The 21,264-nt window shown below is 36.1% G+C and overlaps 1 protein-coding gene across 1 annotated transcript; it reads right to left on the bottom strand.

Moving 5' to 3' along the window:
• Positions 1-8,887: 8,887 nt before the first annotated feature.
• si:ch73-264p11.1 (uncharacterized protein LOC100000923 homolog) lies at positions 8,888-19,506 on the bottom strand. Its single transcript, XM_048175240.1, has 4 exons — positions 18,970-19,506; positions 11,069-11,132; positions 9,944-10,124; positions 8,888-9,533 (listed from the first exon to the last, which is right to left on the bottom strand). Exons 1-4 carry the CDS (start codon positions 19,101-19,103, stop codon positions 9,490-9,492), a joined length of 423 nt encoding a protein of 140 aa, XP_048031197.1. The 5' UTR covers positions 19,104-19,506; the 3' UTR covers positions 8,888-9,489.
• Positions 19,507-21,264: the final 1,758 nt, after the last annotated feature.

The following is a 21,264-nucleotide window of genomic DNA, read 5'->3' as shown; positions in this document are numbered from 1 at the left end:
TGGTGCACACGCTTAACTCATGCTGCTTTCCACTCTACTTTTAGACACGCACTCACAAACTTCCCTTATCACTTCCCCTCGGGTAATTTCTGCCACCATTTTGAAGTGCGTTCAACTTCGTGAAGTGGACGAGGGAAGTTTATATGGACAGACCCTCACTCCCTTCATTTTGACAGAGGGAGCGAGTCTACTTCATACACTATACTGCCAAAATAGATGCCTGCCTTTACGTGCACATGAACTTTAATGACATCCCATTCTTACTGCATAGGGTTTAATATGGAGTTGGCCCACCCTTTGCAGCTATTACAGCTTCAACTCTTCTGGGAAGGCTTTCCACAATGTTTAGGAGTGTGTTTATGGGAATTTTTGACCATTCTTCTAGAAGCAAAATTTGTGAGGTCAGGCAGTAATGTTGACGAGAAGGCCTGGCTCTCAGTCTCCGCTCTAATTCATCCCAAAGGTGTTTTATGGGGTTGAGGTCAGGACTCTATGCAGGCCAGTCAAGTTCCTCCATGCCAAACTCGCTCATCCATGTCTTTATGGACTTTGCTTTGTGCACTGGTTTGCAGTCAGAGTTGGTTGAACCTCCTTATTGTAACGGGCCCCAGGTCACTATGATGCTGGTGGTGGACAACGTTTTTTGACTTGCTCCCCTTTTGGCTCAAAATTTGTCCACAAGTTATTAGATAATATTGAAAATATCTAAATAAAAGTTTTCTCCATGGTATTGATGTCAAAATTGTGACCAGTGAAAATACTGAGTGGCTAGGAACTTTGGAAAACAACTAGCCACAGTGGATGGTGAGCACAAAAAGTTAATGTCAACTACTACTACTAGCCTACTCCAGATGGTTGTGGTTCATCCTACATGGCGGTATGCCGACATTACCCTGGATACCGTCAATACACCACAAAGACTTGGTGTCCAGGTAACAGTCCTCTTTTGAACTCCAGGCCACACATATAGGTCTGAAACCAACACTAAATTTACACTATGTTTCAGTTTCATTGTCCAACCCCTGTATTTGGATGCTACATTTGCAGTCATCAGTATTTCAGATCCTCAAACAAACTTGACTGTAAGAAAGACAACTGTCTACAAATGAGAGCCGGGCACAACCAAACACTTTTTGACTTTCTCAGTTTGTGTAAATTCATTTGGGGTTCAGAGTATTTATTTTGTCCCACATTCATTTCACACATCTAGTACAATTATGTGGTTTTGTTTCATTAATACAGTGTATATATTTTTCTTCATTTACCATGAAAGAACGGAAGTTAAATGTGACAACATGCAATATTTGTCAATAAAATACAATTATTAATTATTATCCATATAAAATAATTGAAAATAAAAAAGAAATGTGTTTGACAACAATCACAACAAAATACAGCTATGCAGCATAGTTAATATAATAATTAATTTATGAACATTGACTCTCAGTCTTTATTCACCTCTTTCTCATGGTTTCTTAATAGAATTCACAAAAGTTGTGAATTATATCACTAACATCATAGAATAGCATAGTTCTAATAAGGGCACATTGTAATGCAGTGTTACAGAGAGCCCCACCTGCACAACTGGGATTTAACGCTGTCTTCACGTGTTTTCGGAAATTTGATAATTCCCACTTCTGAAGTCGTGATTACGAGCTTATGGCATTTAACTTTCGAAATGGGAAGGCATTCATTTGCAATTTACGTTCAACTTAATTTAGGCCTAAATGTGCTTCTCATTTTCATGCATGTTCATGTTAGATGCATTTTAAATTATATTTGAAAATCTAGCTGGCCATCAGCATTGTCATTGTTAGATTGCCTGCTTAGATAGACATTTAGATAGGTTGGTTGTTTCACATACAGTGGGTACGGAAAGTATTCAGACCCCCTTAAATTTTTCACTCTTTGTTATATTGCAGCCATTTGCTAAAATCATTTAAGTTCATTTTTTTCCTCATTAATGTACACACAGCACCCCATATTGACAGAAAAACACAGAATTGTTGACATTTTTGCAGATTTATTAAAAAAGAAAAACTGAACTATCACATGGTCCTAAGTATTCAGACCCTTTGCTCAGTATTTAGTAGAAGCACCCTTTTGATCTAATACAGCCATGAGTCTTTTTGGGAAAGATGCAACAAGTTTTTCACACCTGGATTTGGGGATCCTCTGCCATTCCTCCTTGCAGATCCTCTCCAGTTCTGTCAGGTTGGATGGTATACGTTGGTGGACAGCCATTTTTAGGTCTCTCCAGAGATGCTCAATTGGGTTTAAGTCAGGGCTCTGGCTGGGCCATTCAAGAACAGTCACGGAGTTGTTGTGAAGCCACTCCTTCGTTATTTTAGCTGTGTGCTTAGGGTCATTGTCTTGTTGGAAGGTAAACCTTCGGCCCAGTCTGAGGTCCTGAGCACTCTGGAGAAGGTTTTCGTCCAGGATATCCCTGTACTTGGCCGCATTCATCTTTCCCTCGATTGCAACCAGTCGTCCTGTCCCTGCAGCTGAAAAACACCCCCACAACATAATGCTGCCACCACCATGCTTCACTGTTGGGACTATATTGGACAGGTGATGAGCAGTGCCTGGTTTTCTCCACACATACCGCTTAGAATTAAGGCCAAAAAGTTCTATCTTGGTCTCATCATACCAGAGAATCTTATTTCTCACCATCTTGACAAACTCCCTGCGGGCTTTCATGTGTCTTGCACTGAGGAGAGGCTTCCGTCGGGCCACTCTGCCATAAAGCCCCAATTGATGGAGGGCTGCAGTGATGGTTGACTTTCTACAACTTTCTCCCATCTCCAGACAGCATCTCTGGAGCTCAGCCACAGTGATCTTTGGGTTCTTCTTTTCCTCTCTCACCAAGGCTCTTCTCCCCCTATAGCTTGGTTTGGCCGGACGGCCAGCTCGAGGAAGGGTTCTTATGGAAGTAAATCAGTAGCAAAACACGAGAGGTTGCTGATTTGAATGTGAGAACTTGTCGTATTAATATTTGTATTTGTAAACTGAAATTTACACTCACAGCCCTGATGTGAAAAGCTGAATGTTTCGATTTGCACACGCAGACAACAATCAAAACACCTGTGTTACGAAGTTGTAGTTGCAGATTAATAGTTACAAATGTGTAAAATGGCATTCACATAAGCAAAATGACAGACACAAATGTGTGAGACATATTTACTGTTGCACTTTACTTCAGTTTTGCTGTACAGCTTCAAGTCGGCGCTTACAACCTCTCAGATCTGGCAGTACAAGTTCAATTCCTGGCGCTTTGACTTTTGCTACTCTTTTTGCGATATTCCTGTTGCAAAACTGACTTGAGCACTTGAAAGCAAAAGGGAGAGAGCAGAACGGGGGTGGGGGGTGAAGCCGTTTTATTGGTCGATGCCTGACCAATGAACAACGCCATCCAGTGCGACTTGGCATGCGGAAAGAAAAAATTGCATATGTATGAGACAATATTTTCATTAAAATATCATTAGTTTTAACAGGTTTTTATATTACAGTAAAAGAGTAAAGTTTTGGACCACCAAAACAGCGTGATCTGCTCTATGTAGTGGCGTCACTGCATACAAAAACGTCCAATTTCATTGGCTGACTCCAACCAATAAATGACTTTACTACTCTTTTACTGTAATATAAAACTCAGTTAAAACTAATGATATTTCAATGATATTTTAATTTTAATGAAAACATGGATTTTATCCCCCCCCCCAAAGAAACATGTGATTAATGAAAAACAAAGCCTCACATTGTTTCCAGTCATGTAGCTGCGATCTCAGGTTTATGGCTGCTGTAAATTTTACCTGCCACAAGATGGCACTGTTTTCGACACTTTTGATGCTTTGAAACCTTTCCCGAAACGTTTAGAGAAAAGCTTCAAATATTTAACAATCTTCATTTTCCCATCCCTACTCAATGGTTTTAGGTGTTTTTGCAAATGTTTCAGTCGAATTTAGCTGTTTTATTGAGCGTTTACTCATTTTGAGCCTGTTTTTTTAAACATTAACCATCTGTAACGTCATATCCAATCAGATTTCCTTTCACCCATATTCCCCACGCCCACCATACACACGTTTAACTTTACAACACACAAACGCACACCTTTATTTATTCTCATTCTCTCTTGCTCTCTTAATATGTAATGAGTTTATGCAGATAGATTTTAATAATTTAAATTTAACATTTTTAAAATGTAAACATTTTGTAAAAAAAATAAATTAAATAAAAATAGCGCCCTCTCATGGTATACGAATAGTGAGTACACTGGCGTTGTTCATTGGTCAGGCATCGACCAATAAAACGGCTTCACCCCCGTTCTGCTCTCTCACATCTGATTTCAGGTGCTCAAGTCAGTTTTGCAACAGGAATATCGCAAAAAGAGTAGCAAAAGTCAAAGCGCCAGGAATTGAACTTGTACTGCCAGATCTGAGAGGTTGTAAGCGCCGACTTGAAGCTGTACAGCGAAACTGAAGTAAAGTGCAACAGTAAATATGTCTCACACATTTGTGTCTGTCATTTTGTCTATGTGAATGCCATTTTACACATTTGTAACTATTAATCTGCAACTACAACTTCGTAACACGGGTGTTTTTATTGTTGTCTGCGTGTGCAAATCGAAACATTCAGCTTTTCACATCAGGGCTGTGAGTGTAAATTTCAGTTTACAAATACAAATATTAATACGACAAGTTCTCACATTCAAATCAGCAACCTCTCATGTTTTGCTACTGATTTACTTCCATAGGTTCTGGTCATCCCAAACGTCTTCCATTTAAGGATTTTGGAGGCCACTGTGCTCTTAGGAACCTTAAGTGCAGCAGAAATTTTTTTGTAACCTTGGCCAGATCTGTGCCTTGCCACAATTCTGTCTTTGAGCTCTTTAGGCAGTTCCTTTGACCTCATGATTCTCATTTGCTCTGACATGCACTGTGAGCTGTAAGGTCTTATATAGACAGGTGTGTGGCTTTCCTAATCAAGTCCAATCAGTATAATCAAACACAGCTGGACTCAAATGAAGGTGTAGAACCATCTCAAGATGATCAGAAGAAATGGACAGCACCTGAGTTAAATATATGAGTGTCACAGCAAAAGGGTCTGAATACTTAGGACCATTATATATTTTAGTTTTTCTTTTTTAATAAATCTGCAAAAATGTCAACAATTCTGTGTTTTTCTGCCAATATGGGGTGCTGTGTGTACATCAGTGATGCGTGGGTCAATGTATAAACAACCCGCACCCGACCGACGTTTTCAACTAACCCGCCCGCAACTCGGACCGCAAAAAAAAAAAGGAAAATATTGTACCCGACCCGCTTCCTGACCCGCATTTTTTTAAAAGTAGTAAATGCTCATTGTAGCGTCATTGGGCCATAGACGCCCCCCTCCCATACGCCCCCCATCAGCCTCCCTGGCCAATAATATCCATTAATCCAGCCTGTGGAGGAGAGAAATGTTTCAGGACCTGACGTGGTGTGCTCAGAGGTGCAGCGGCGAGAGCAGGCAGTTCTTGAGGCGGCCCATCATTTTCCATTTCAGCTGTCTAGATGCATATTATTGATGAATGCGATGTTTATGTTTCAACCCTGCTTGAAGAATTAAAGGTCCCGTTTTTCGTGGTTTTTTGAAGCTTTGATTGTGTTTATAGTGTGCAATATAACATGTGTTCATGTTTCGCGTGTAAAAAAACACAGTATTTTTCACATAATTTACTTATCTGCATACCACTGTTTCCACTGTCATAAAAACGGGCTGATGACTTCCTTGTTCTATGAAGTCCCTCCTTCAGAAATACGTAACGAGTTCTGATTGTGCCAGCGGTTCCTGTGTTGTGATTCGACAGCAGCTTAGCGAACCTTGCCCGGAAAGGTCACGCCTCTTACCATAACGTGGAGATGCACGCGCTCAGTGTTAATGTAAACATGTCTTTAATTTTACCCTATCAATTTGAGCCGGAATCAGACCCGGTGATTGGACTGCGGGATGAAAATAACAGCGTTTCGACGACATGGCGACAAACACACTCTACAAACGCAACTCTTGTGTATTCCTGTGGGCGGAGGTTAGTCAAAAAACTGTTTTAGTGACGTCATTAAAGAAGGAAGTAGAGGGATGTAGTCCAAACTGGCCGTTCAATGTAGGCGACTTCTCTTAAATAAAATATCTCGCTTGGCATTGAACTTTGAGCTTTAAAATTTTACAGATTTTATTTATACTCTAACAACTACATTACACACTAACTAAAGTTTGAAACATGGGATCACGAAGAACTTTAATCAGCAGGTCAACTGAGAGAAGGCCCACTTTTGGAAAAGTGTGAAAGCCCTTAGAAGTGCAAACTGTTCTTTTTCTGAATGTTGTATGATATAGCCTAGTGTTAGCCTATGTAATAAAGGCTTGATTTGTTCATTTATTTCGTTTCATTTTCTTAACAATTAAGATGCCGCATGTGTTTATCCAGTCTAATCGAAGTGTGCGTCTCTCCCCCGACTTTCCCAACAAAAATCCCGCCCCCTCTCAGAAAATACATAAAACTGACATTACTGATCTATATGCGTTTAAAAGTAGCCTAATAAAATGGTACAATGGCATTGCTCAGTTCAACGTGTTGGGAAATCGGGCATTTTGTCCCGCGTCAGCATTTATTCAAAAGTTAATAACGCTCAACATTCAAAAGGTAAATAAAGATTTTCGCCACGTGAATGCCCAATTGAAGCTCTCACAAACACAAAATGCAGTGATAGAATATGTTAATAAAGTATTTATTAACGCATTTTAGACGAACAAAAACAGGTAGGCTAAGCCAAAGACTGAGGCTACAATACCCATAAATAAATGTTCACAAATACCCATGAAAGTAAAACTGAAACCTTTAGTAAGTAAAACTGAAAATTACAAAGGTTTAATTGGCATCTTTATTTCAAACGACCCGACCGACCGCGACCCGAATATCATTAAAAATAGTTTTGGATGACTCGTAACCGCGGGTGACCGCGGGTGACCGCAAGCACCCGCTCATTTTGGATCAACCCGCGCATCACTGGTGTACATTAATGAGGAAAATGGCTGCTATATATCAAAGAGTGAAAAAATTAAGGGGGTCTGAATACTTTCCGAACCCACTGTATGCATTTGTTGGAATTGTGGCTACATGTAGTAGCTTCATACACTTTTTAGATTAGTTTACTGCCTGTGAGTCATGTAACATTTGCAGATGCTATTTCCCTGAGGTGGCATTGAATATTGGGAAACTAAACCTTATTTTTCTTTGTCTTTCCCTTTAGAAATCACACATTCCATAAATAAATGCTTGGATGTGCAATTAATACTCTGAAACCCGATCTGACTAGACTCGATCTGTTCTCACCGACAGTTGCCAGCTGCCTACTCATTCCTGAACTCTCTCTCTCTCTCGTTTTCACTATGGTTAAATAAATGTTCAGTGCTATATTTCAAAGATTTTTGAATTTCTCACGCTATTTCAACTAGTAAATACACCAAGGCCTGATTTCACAGACAGGGCTTAGATTAAGTCAGGATTAGGCCTTAGTTCATTTAGGATACTTAAGTATCTTTTATAAACGTACACTAGAAAAAAACATTACTGGTGTACATCTTGAGACAAAACAATGGCACTGACATATTTTAATATATGTCAGTGTAAGTTGCTTTCAGTTAAAACAGCTCAAACATGCATTTTAGTCTAGGACTAGTTTAAGCCGGGGGTAAGTTTGTCATGCTGACATGTGTGAAAACTTTTAAACCACGTAAGTTACAACTAGCCCTGCATTAGGATGTATTTTCACCCCTACATGAGGGTGCGGTTTCTACACACTGTCAGTAAATAACTTGTGTTCATTAATAGCAGTGTTGTTTTTAGTCGGTTAAATATAAACATTTAGATCACACCCACACCAACAAATATTATGCCCTATAATTATCTAATAAATCTTAGATAAATTAAATAAAACTTAAGTTATCTGTGGCTAGTAGCATTTTTTTTTTTTTAATGTTGGTTGTAAACTTTTAAGTCAGTTACGGTTTCATAAAATGTTATCAGTTAAATAAAATCTGAAAAGTCTGCTAGTTGCTCAGACTAGTTCTTAAGACAGTCTTAACATGGCTGTGCTTATGTAACTGGCCCTTGCTCTTTTTAAATAAAGTCTTTTTTTTTAATTTATGATAAATTAAGCACTATGAGAAATATATGGCAAACAAGTTGAGATATTTAAACTGATTTATTAAGACACCAACCAAACTTAACATTAGGCTGTAACATCAGTTAACACTTTATATGGAACAGTGCAGTGGAAACTGTTCTTATGTGGGCCCATCTATTTTAAGTGGTAAAGATATATTTACATGTAAAAACCTCAAGACAGCACATTCATTTGGAACAAAACATTTACACAGCATTATAGACTGTTCGACAAAAATAAAGATTTTACTTATAACCTGTACATATTATAAACAGATAAACATCTAACAAACGTTAGATGTTTATCTTACAAGCATTTTTACAAGATTTCCTTTTTACAAAAAAAAAAAAAACATTTTCATAATCAAAAATCTCCTTCTTATGGAAGCCCGTTTCCACCACTAAACAAAAAAATAACAGTAATTACGACTTTTTATCTCCGAATTCAGACTTTTTATATCGCAATTGCGAATTTATATCTCACAATTCTGACTTTTTTCTCACAATTGCAAGTTATAGTCACAATTCTGAGATATAAACTCGCAATTGCCTGATAAAAAGTCAGAATTCTGACTTTATAACTCGTAATTGTGAGAAAAAAAAGTCAGAGTTGTGACTTTATATCATGCAATTGCATGTTTATATCTAAGAATTCTGACTTTTTTCTCACAATTGCAAGTTATAAAGTCAGAATTGCGAGAAAAAAGTCAGAATTCGGACTTTATAACTCACAATTCTGAGATAAAGTCACAATTACTGTTTTTATTTTTTGATCATATTTTGGCGGAAATGGGCTTCCATACCTTCTTGTGCTATTATCAGGTCATCAAACACAAAATATGAACCAAATATTTCTCTCCCAACCAGATTAGTATTACAGTATAAATAGCAAAACTTTATTGGCCAAGTACATTAACTTAAGTCTGTGGCTACATTGAAAATTTGAGTTTAAAAACTAAACAAGCTTTAGAATTTCTAGAATGTTGTGAAATAAATAATATTTAATATTTTATTAAATTAAAGCAAAATGTAGCACATATTAAGACATTCTGGAAACCATGCTAATTTTTCAATTCAACTTTTCACTCAAATTATTATGATCCAAAATCCACAACATAACAGCATTGAAATTCACATCCACGATTTACGCATTTACCATGCACAAAATCATACGGTAAAATGGGATTCATTTAATGCGAATGTTAAGAAAGTTCTTGGACACATTATCAGCTATATCCTTTGTATTGGCTGATCCAGTTATCCAGTCCATATGTCACATTGTGACTAAATCAGTCTGGCAGAACAACAACATAGTCCCCTGAGCACTCAACATCTGAGAGAGAGAAAAGGTTCACAGTTAGTTTGGGTAAGGGAACAGTTTTGGTTCTAATTCAAAGATGATTCCTGATTCCTACAATATCTTAATGTAATTATCTGATGATGATTTGACATTGTAATGACCAGTGTTGGAGAAAGATAATTTTAAAAGTAATGCAATACAATATTGAGTTACTCCCTAAAACAACTTGCATTACTTATTTGAAAGAGTAACTTAGATATTTTGTTGTAAATGTAAAAGTAATGCATTACTTTACTAGTTACTTGAAAAAGTAATCTGATTACCTAACTCACGTTACTTGTAATGCGTTACCCCAACACTTGACATTAATGACAAGGTAATGTCTCATGATTGCCAATCTCTTATATTGTAATCTCTTATATTGTATTGTAGTCAAAACTCACTTTCATAATCATTTTCCTCATCAGGCACTAGTGGTTCTGGACGTCGCAAAGGCTGTTCTTGCAGTGTTTTTCTTTTCAGCGAACGGTGTAAGTGTGTTGCAAGTCCTTGATTCTTTTTCTTGTAATGGCGAATAAGATCCTTCAGGGTTACAAAAAACTTCTCCTCTACACCTGAGCTAGCCTGAAACAAATTGTTATATTTAATGGCTTGTACATTTTTTTAATTTACATATTTCTTCTTATCATTTAATGCTAAATTTGTTATGCAAATTATTAGTTTAGTTTGTATTGTTTAAAGGATTAGTCCACTTTTAAATACACTTTTCCTGATAAATTTACTCACCCCCATGTCATCCAAGATGTTCATGTCTTTCTTTCGTCAGTCGAAAAGAAATGAAGGTTTTTGAGGAAAACATTCCAGGATTATTCTCCTTACAGTGGATTTCAATGGCTACCAACAGGTTGAAGGTCAAAATTACAGTTTCAGTGCAGTTTCAAGGGCTTTAAACGATACCAGATGAGTAATAAGGGTCTTATCTAGCGAATCGATCGGTCATTTTCGAAAAAAAATACAACCGTTTATGCTTTATAAACAAAATATCGCCTTGAACGTACTTTCCGCTTCCGCATTCTTCATAATGCTTACGCTGAATATCCTACGCCTTCCCTATTCAAGTTACGGAAAAAAACTAAACTGGTGCCGCGTTCTTTCCGTAAGTAGAATAGGGAAGGCGTAGGATATTCAGCGTAAGCGTTATGAAGAATGCGGAAGCGGAAAGCACGTTCAAGGCGATATTTTCTTTATAAAGCATAAACGGTTGTATTTTTTTCGAAAATGACCGATCGATTCGCTAGATAAGACCCTTATTACTCATCTGGTATCGTTTCAAGCCCTTGAAGCTGCACTGAAACTGTAATTTTGACCTTCAACCTGTTGGTAGCCATTGAAATCCACTGTAAGGAGAATAATCCTGGAATGTTTTCCTCAAAAACCTTCATTTCTTTTCGACTGACGAAAGAAAGACATGAACATCTTGGATGACATGGGGATGAGTAAATTTATCAGGAAAAGTATATTTAAAAGTGGACTAATCCTTTAAAAATGTAAAGTGAAAAGGATCCTACCTGTAAAGTGAAGGATCCAGAGTGGGTTTGAAGGATCCTATATGTATAGACCACTTTTTGCTTGCTGTAAAAATGCATAAATAAAGTAATTAAAGTCACAATGAAATTAAAAATGACCATTCTTTTTATAAATATAATTTAACCATGCACATCATTAAAAAAAAAAATCATGTGCCCTGGGGGGTATCCGGGCAAATGCCATCGACGGCCGTTTATGAGTGCTATTTATTCAAATTAAACATCAATCATTTTAAAAAGTTAAACATTTTAAATACTTACAGTCTACACAACAGTCTCCGTGCTCACAGCGTCACAGTTATTAATATTTTAACGAATTATAAAAGATGAATCATTGTCTGGCCATCTCGAATATTGGTATGGAGATAAAGGTTATAATTATATATTTTTTTGTAGTATTACGTGTATATATTAGCACCACTTGTTTTCTTGTAGTATGAGATAGACCGTTTGGACCCGGAAGCGCTGCCGCGTGACGTCAGACTTAACAACCGAATTCAAGAAAGCAAGGTTAATTTACCATCATATATACCCTGAACTCTCAGTTGATTAACCTAAACCTTGATTAACCTAAACCTTGTTTACTTGAGGTATGCCGGTTCCAAAACCGCGGTCTGGAGTTCAGTCAGTGACCACACAGAGACATTCTCAAACAAGCACGGAAACAGATGCTAAGAAGAAGCGCACCATTCTTTCTTCTTCTTTTGTTTAATTCCGATTTATATTCTTAGCGCTTATCACCATGCACCTACAGGGCAGTTGCGCAATCATTTTTTTTTTTTAAATCTTATATTTAATCTTTTTTTATACTGTGAACAATAATTATATTGTTTGTTTTATGCTAATTATTAAATTTAAAAAGAAAGATTGTGCTTGCAAAATTAATACGGCTGTATACGTTGTCATTTTGCTTCCACATTCCTTGTAAGGTGAGATGTATCACATATGTATTTTTATTATAGAAATATATTATATATAAAACGTCCCATTGCAAAACAAACAAGCAATCATTCTAACATGCTGATCTGATACTCAGTTATTATCAATGTTGAAAACAGTTGTGTTGCTTAATATTTTTTTGGAACCTGTGATACTTTTTTCAGGATTCATTGATGAATAAAAGGTTAAAAAGAACAGCATTTATTCAAAATAAAATTCTTTTTTAACAATATAAATCTTTACTATCACTTTTTATCAATTTAACACAACCGTGATGAATAAAAGTATTAATTTATTTTAAAAAAAAGAAAGAAAAAAAAATGACTGACCCCAAACTTTTGAACGGTAGTGTATATTGTTACCAAAGATTTCTATTTTAAATAAATGCTGAACTTTTTATTCATCAAAAAATCCTGAAAAAGTATCACAGGTTATAAAATAATATGAAGCAGCACAACTTTCTGAAGAATCATGTGACACTGAAGACTGAAGTAATGATGCTGACAATTCAGCTTTGCATCACAGAAATAATATTCCACAATATTATTGTTTTTCTGTATTTATTATGAAATAAATGCAGCCTTAATTACCATAAGAGACTTCGTTCAAAAACATTAAAAATAGAAATGTTTCCAAACCTTTGACTGGTAGTGTATATATATATATATATATATATATATATATATATATATATATATATATATATATATATATATATATATATATACACACACACACACAACACATATATGACCCGGACCACAAAACCAGTCAAGTCGCACAGGTATATTTGAAGCAATAGCTAATAATACATTGTATGGGTCAAAATTATCCACTTTTATTTTATGCCAAAAATCATTAGGATATTAATTAAAGATCATATTCCAAGAACATATTTTGTAAATTTCCTACTGTAAATATATCAAAAAATATTTTTGAGAGTGGATATGCATTGCTAAGGACTTAATCTGGACAACTTTAAAGGCCATTTTCTCAATAATTAGATTTTTTTGCACCCTCAGATTCCAGATTTTCAAATAGTTGTATTTTAGCCAAATACTGTCCTAGCCTAACAAACCATACATCAATGGAAAGCTTATTTATAAATCTTAATTTCAAAACATTGACCATTATGACTATTATATGGCTATTTACATGCCCTGAAAGTTACCTCAGGTTTTGGAAAGGAAAGGTAAGGTTATCCATTTACAATCTATCACTCACATCACAGCAATAACAAGCCGCAACAATTAGCCAACATATTTCCTGACAGACAAAATCAAGTCTCGCTCTTTATTTATTCTTGTTCATGAAGCTGGTTCACTCGGATAGGCTACACATCACAAAAAAGGGAAGAAAAGACTATCACAACTTACATTTCATGCAGATTTTAAGTAAGAATTGTGCAAGAATTTATAGGACCACATGGTTTTGATTTTATGAAAACACAGTAGGGCTGAGTAAATGGGTAGAACTCTTTACTTCAGAAATCCCTATAAAAGTATACAGTCAAACCAAAATGTATTCGGACAACGTCAACATTTCACACATTATCACAGCTTATTCACTCTATAGTTTATGCCTGAATAATTTTGATCCCAATTGTTTAACAATTTTAATGGTAGTCCACTGTATGAAGAATTTTTGGGTATAATGTGTCACAGTTTACTTTATTTTGCTATCCTCACTTACATAAATGAACTATAGTGTCCTGCACCCACTAGTAAAAAACTATCAAAAATTATATCTGGTGTCTGAATCATTTTTAGTTTGACTGTACATGTGAATTGAACGTGACACAAGGTACAAGGGATTCATCATCTGACTGAGGACTGTTGGGACACTCCAGGCACAATGATGGTACTGTCTGGGGAGACAGAGCCGTTTACACCTCAATGACACATCTGTCATTTGCTTCACAGGACACATGTGCTTTCGGTCCCACTTTATATTAAGTGGCCTTAACTACTATGTACTTATATTTAAATTAATCATTTGATACAATGCACTTATTGGGTGCATACATGTTTTTACATTTTACTTTTATTTTAAAAACACCTGCATGAAATTATATCTGTAATTAATTTCTGTAATTACATTTATAATTACACTGTGGACCCATCCCTTACACCTTACCCCTACCCTTAAACCTTTCCATACCACCAAAGCTTTCCCTAACCATACCCGTATCCCACCTCAATAGCAGCAAAAGTGTTTTGCAATTCAATATGAACCCAATAAGTACACTGTACTTATTTTTATGATGTAAGTACATAGTAGTTAAGGCCACTTAATATACTGTTCTTATATGTAACTATGGTCTAGTGTTGTCAAAAGTACCAACCGCGATACCAAGTCGGTACTGAAATTTAAAAAATGTGACGCTTTGAGCACATTCGTAAACACCTCTGATTGGCAGTTGTGTTCACGCACTCATCAGATATGTCTGTGATTGGCTACAACACCTCAAAAACATGTTGTAAATCAGTGACACTCTTCACCGAGCACTTACACAGATACACATGGGAGCGTTTGAAAGCACTGGTCCGCTGATAGACACCTGCTTTCAAAACGCCGTGCGTTGATCATTGTAGCCAATCACGGACATATCTGATGAGCGCGTGAACACAAAGGCCAATCAGAGGTGTTTACGAATCCACTCAACAGCACTCAAAGCTTCACATTTTAAAAATTTCAGTAACAACTTTTGACAACACTACTATGGTCTCATCTGACAGCTTATGAACTGAACTGAATGGTGATGTATAGTAGTATAGAAGTATAGTGTACAATCTAGGTACTATTGCTTAAATGTGCATTTAGGAGAATATCCCCTAGATATATTGATCTAGGTCTAGGAGAAAGGCTTCAACCCTGCCACTCTTGCACACCGTTGCATAATCTCATATACAAGAAAGGCTTTTTTACGAGCTCTTCTGCGCAGTAGTGCATTTGTTTGTTACAGCTAGGTTTTTATATACAGTATGTTGTTCCATTCTACTATCTGTATATTTAAAACTTAAAAATAACTTTGCCTACTTTAAAACACTTTTTAAATTTTAGATTTACCAATGACAATATTGAAACGAAAGTTATAATGACTTTAGCTTATCTAAGCGTTCAAGTTAAAGCGTTTTTTTCTATCAGTTCTAGGAAAGATTTTTACCTTTAAAGAATAACAACAACGTTTATGTGGTCAGATTAAATATATTGGAGTCAGATAAAGTGTACTTCAACTGCTTTTTGTTCAATTATTGGTTCAAAATATCAACGTAAGCTTCCAGCCTTACAACAGTGAAAATATCATTGAATTTTTTTTTTAATCGCTCCCTTTTACAGCTTTTTAGAAGAAAAGACAACATGGGTATGGTAACTTTGACGTCATAACTTCTTGAGTAGGTGTGTATTTTCTTGACATACACTTTCTTAGTAAATAATCTCCAGGAAATGTCATACTCCGTTTGGGTTGCTAGAATCACTGATAAGCATTTCCGCTCACACGTTGTTATGTTTTTTTTTATTAGCTTTTAAAAAGCTTCTTTCCACTTGTCTGTCTACAGTACATTCTGTACACTGTCATATATAAATGATCACTCAATAAATAAGCAGACAGCTAGAAATGTCAACATGTAAGGCTACTTTACCATTACTACTTTAACATACATACTGCTGTGTTACCAACATTTATTCACCATTCAAAGACTTCTGAGTTATTATGTTTGGAGCTAATTCCAGTCTTGGCATATACTGTCATTTAAAACATTCAGAACACACTCAAATTAGAAATGGTAACACTCAAATTAGAAATGGTTTCTGTTATGCAACTGATATATAATAGCACAAGATGCATTCTTTTAAGCACAACAGAATGGAAAAAGAAAAGTAGGGGTCTTGAGACACATTTTTCTAACTTGATTAAATATTTTGCATTCACTGCATGAAGCGGTGGAAGAAAAACGGTCAAAGACGTCCATTTGATTCAATATGCCAAACTTCAGCAATTAAACATTAGTGCAAGCAGAATTTAAGATTTTTTGGGAACGGTCAGGGACAAATGTATTTCGGGGCCCCTGACTATACAGTATATTGCTCTGGGCCGCTTAGATTTTTATACCGAAAATTTAGAAGTTTAGAAGTCATTCCCAGTTTTAACATCACAAGACACAGCCCTCTGAATGGCCCCAAAAATGTGCAGTACTATTAGCCACTTTACGATCCATCTTTATAGTCTAAATTTTATATTTTGCAGTGTAAAGTCTCTATATTGTGACTTATTACATCTACTACTTCTCTTTACCACTGATGTCCAAAGAGCTGCTCATTTCCCTTTTATGGATGTGAATTTGTTTAATGTTGCACTGAACCCCACCACAAGCTTCTATATATGTTATTTATTTCAAAAAATTTTCTTTTTTAGGAAGTTGTGCAAAATTCTGAGGAAGAAACATCTAAATATTTATTGTGTATGTGTCTTTCCACTAAGACAACTTCTCACAATGATTCGGTCATTATTTTCCACTTAATTTATTAAACTAGCCCTTAAAATGTTTCAAAATGTTGGTGCAATTTTTATGGAGGGGGGTCAAACTGACCGTAAATGGATTCAATAGGATTTACCATAAATCACATGATGACAAACAAACAAAATTCAAATAAAAACTGCACATCTTTAACAAACGTCTCACACATTTAAAACAAATACACGACAACATATTATTTTTAAAACTGCATTTAACTATTTATAAGACGTGTTGATAGCAAGATATTAGGTTGTTTGCAATCACATGGTTCTGGTGTCGCGCGAAATTAATGTGGAGGGCAAGCAGTGAAAATTAGAATAGAAGAGATGGAGAAAAGTCCATACTGTGCTGCTTTAGAAAGGTATAAACAGAAAATCACAACATATTTTGGTCGTGAACCTTATGTTATGAAAAGGAGCGATTTTTCTACTGAATTGAAAGACTTGACTGCCATTGACGAGGTAGATATAGAGAATGTAAAGCTGCCGTCACGCCCTGTTCAGTTCTAGTCTGGTTTGTTTATATTGCCTTTCTGCTAGTGAAGTTAGGGCAGTATTTTTGATTTTCTGTCGTGATTGTGAAAAATGTTGCCATTGTAGGTCATTTATGCTGAATCGAGAATTGCAACAGGAGCTCACATCATCATTCGGGGAAAAAACTGGACGGTGTAATACAATTTTCGCGTTTTCTATATTTAAAAACATTAAGGGAAGTAGGTTGAGGTGGTGACGGGGAAACGCCGTATAGCAAATCACATAATGTCACTGATTGAACCCAATCCCTATCACTCAATAAAATAATCACAGAGCTGAGTGTTTTTGAAAGTGTTGTATTTTGTTTGGTTTAATAATTTGCGAGTATGACTATAACTTGCACGCAGCCACTTCAGTGTGTCTGTGTCGGTCATAGACTGTAAAACGCTATAAAAGGTGACAAATTAAAACTTTAAAAAGTTAAAAAAGCGATATAAGTTACGTAAACGATAAAAGCTCATTGTGGTTTCTCGGTTTGATATTGAGCAACCATAAACGATGCAAAACATAGGAATTTTGAGTTTGTGATAGGATTCCTATATAGAAAAATCACTCCTTGGCCTCCAGCCGCATTTAGCGTGCAACAATGACATCATTGGTTTGATTCCCAGAGAACTAAACTGGCTTGAACTGATAAAAATTTGACTTCAGTGCAGTGACTTCAAAGTTTCTTTAGATAAAAGTGTCTGACAAATGTATAAATGTCAATGTAAATACCCTCAGAGGATATGAGAAACTGACATAAAATATGACAAAAAAATCTGTGGTCTGCGCAGCTCCCTAAAATATGAAAAATATCATATTGACCCACAAACATCGTAACCGTAATAGAAATGTTGTGTGCACGTTCCACAAAATATCAATGTCACCTTAAATGACAAAAGTTGACAAAATTATTTCCGTATTACAATATTTGCGAAAATTTTAATGCATCAAATTGGTCAACTGGACCAATTTAAAAATAAAACTGGGGTGAAAAATGCATTTCTATATATATATTAAAGAACAACAAATACTTGTATACAAATTAAACATAGATTCACTGCTTAATTTCCCATACATATTCTACTTATAAGAGGATATAAGCTATATTTAACATATTTAAAACAAAATATATTCCAATTTACAAGATATATTACAATTTACATACCCTTAGTTTTGAAAATAACATTTCCACTTTGAATTTAATCAGTATATTATTCATAATATATCCAACCATGTGCTTTGATTTTCTCATTATTTTATAAAAATATATATGAATTTACATTATATTATCATTCACTTCTGCTAAAACACATCACTTCATACAAGGTCACATTAAACTGAAGTTCCCAAAATACCCTCAGTTTTTCAGCTCTGTCAGATATTGTTAACATTTAAAAAAAAAAAAAAAAAAAGGAAATATCAATGTCAGCCTTTATTCTAAAAGACTGTGTTCCGTATTTGACCAGCTATGAATATAACAGCACACAGACTGTAGTGAACTTTATGATGTTCTTCTTTGTTTTGTTGTTGTTTTTAAAATAATTTTAGCTAATCATGCTTATATTTTCAATCATAACCATATATTATCTCAGTCCAAAAATGTATATTATTTCCATAATAAGTAGGGTCTCTTAGTAGTCAGCAACACACATAGCTACTGCATTTGTAATATGCAAAAAATAAAGCTATTTTTGTCAAAACTATTAGCTGTCAATACTTTTGTCAGATTTGATGGTGGTGACAACACAACTAATCAGAAAATCAGTTTGAACCATCCAGCAGTCTCAATTCATTCATTCATTCATTCATTCATTGTGATTATACCCAAAACTATTCCTTGATAAGTTACTCAATAACCAGCCAGTTCCTTAAAAACGTGAATAAAAAAACAATATAGGCTACTCACTATACACAGAGACAGAGAGCTCCCTGAATGGTCTCACTGTCACGAATGAGGTATGTTCCGTCCTTTCCTTTCTTGCCAAGCAGCTCCTCACATCTCTGTTTGCTTATCGGCCCATGATACGCTGGATGGTCCATGTTTCACATCGCACGTGTGAGGACCCTGTTCCCAGTGCAAAGTCACTGCTGTTTGCTCAAAGGATACTGAGACGTCACGTCTTCTCCCGCAAGTCCACAATTAACTTAGTGGAGGGAATATTCCTTGATGCCCACACTCAGAAATGATGATACACCACGATACAGTTAACATCTTTCCATTAGAGGGTATGCATAACGCAGACGTTGACGCGAGCCTAATGTCACACAGGAAGTCGGTTTTTTGTGTCTGCGTGAGCTAGTAGTGGCCAAAGGAAGTGTAATATGTCAAAAAGAAACAAGTAACCGTTAGATCACGACTGTAAAGCACTGCAAAATTATTTTAATTTAACTCCCATTAAATTATTCGCCTTTACTTATATATATTCTGATGCATATTAAAATGTTCACTTCATTCGCTTAAGGGGAGTTTCACGCTTTTCAAATTAAGTTTTCAGTCACATAATCATGTGATATAGCTTTTGTTTTCAATTGCAGTTTATTTACAAATAATTTTTATTTCCTTTTACCCCTTAAAACGCATTTAAAAGAAAGGGACTGACTGTCTGCACCTGAACCTTCAGTCTCATAGCAGGGAACCAATCGGTGAATTTGAACGAATATTTTAAAGGTACAATATGTAAGAATTTTGAAGTAAAATATCCAAAAACCACTAGTGTTATACATTTTGTTCACTTAAGTACTTACAATATCCCAAATGTGTCCAACTGTCTGTAAATCGTGAAAAATTTGCAATTTTAACCAAGGCTCCGGGACGTGTGAGGAGTCGCCTGTCAGTTGCGTCATACCCGCGTTACCCTCGGTTTCCGGTTTTATTTTGTAGAAACCATGGAAACGCCAAAGATGCTTTAATATATTACACGTTTTAATAGAGAAGGGAACAACTGTTTTGATATATTTATAGACAGAAAACGAATTATTGTTATATAGCTCAACACGTTTAGTCTTATTGTTTAAATCTAATTTCTGGATTTTTTGCGAGTACCATGCTTTACCATGCCTCAGAGAAAAACACAATTTTGTGAAGTAGCTAACATAGCATCAGATGCAGCTTTATTTTTAATAACAGTAATACAGCATTTTCGCCATCATACAATACGTTTTAAAATTAATTGCATGCCATTTATCAACACAAGCCATCCAGCATTTAATATGATATTCTAAAATCAATCTAGCTTAGGCCGTGTGTCCACCTAAGCGTTTTTTCCAGCTGCTAGTACTTTTTCAATTGTTTTCAATGGGAGCGCCGCGTTTTTTAAACGCCAGGAGCGTAACGAGCCGCTGAGCGTCTTTTTCACGCTCAAGCGCTGAGAGCTCGGCGTTTTTTACTGGTCGCCTCGAGTTGAAGAATGTTCAACTTTGAGGAAAACGCTGCGCTTATCACTGTCACTTTTTAGCCAGCCGTCCAATCAGAGTGGAGGAGGGGCGGGACAAATACTACACCGGCCAACCGTCACAACATTCTTGCTGTACAACAACATCAACAAACAGAGAACGGAACAAAATGGATGAGAATTTAATATTACTGCTCTCCGAAAATACATAGCAAAGTAATTTCACATTGTGTGAACATTTTAAGTCTGAAACAAATTACCTGCAAAATCAGTTATAAGTAACAGTGCCATGATATTCCGTATCATAGCAACAAAGCGTCTCAACGGAAAAAAACGCTGCGCAGCTGAAGCGCTCTCAAGCGCTCACAGATAGGCGTTTTAAGCAGAGCGCCTAGCGTTTTCAGCTGGCTAAAAACGCTCTGGTGGACACACGGCCTTACTGCAGTGTGCAACAGTGTCTCACAGCAGCCGCCGAGCAAACGCACAGAGTAACGTTATAACATAATTTTCAACACACTCAAATGTATCTAATAATAAACAGAGCTGGGTTACCTCATACTCATGACAGGAAAGGGGAAACAGCGCAGGCGACTGTGGCATAATTAAAGTTCCTCTGCTCCTGAGGCATGTGTTGCCCAATCACTCCAGCGGCCTCGTTCAGCTCCCACAACACTCCTGCTCTGTTTCATACTACAGTAATGTTAATAATGTTAAAGGTCCCGTTCTTCGTGATCCCATGTTTCAAACTTTAGTTAGTGTGTAATGTTGTTGTTAGAGTATAAATAAAATCTGTAAAATTTTAAAGCTCA

The sequence above is a fragment of the Megalobrama amblycephala genome, linkage group LG22 (assembly GCF_018812025.1).
Source record: "Megalobrama amblycephala isolate DHTTF-2021 linkage group LG22, ASM1881202v1, whole genome shotgun sequence".
In the NCBI taxonomy this organism is placed as follows: Eukaryota; Metazoa; Chordata; class Actinopteri; order Cypriniformes; family Xenocyprididae; genus Megalobrama; species Megalobrama amblycephala.
The sequence above is the reverse complement of the archived record's forward strand: the minus strand, read 5'-3'. Positions and strand labels throughout refer to the sequence as shown.

Coding starts and splice junctions, on each gene's coding strand:
- si:ch73-264p11.1 (XM_048175240.1), bottom strand. CDS start 19,103: ATGGACCATCCAGCGTATCATGGGCCGATAAGCAAACAGAGATGTGAG. Junction 10,125..11,068: donor CTGGATCCTTCACTTTACAG/GTAGGATCCTTT, acceptor AATTTGTTTCAG/GCTAGCTCAGGTGTAGAGGA. Junction 9,534..9,943: donor TGAGGAAAATGATTATGAAA/GTGAGTTTTGAC, acceptor TCTCTCTCTCAG/ATGTTGAGTGCTCAGGGGAC.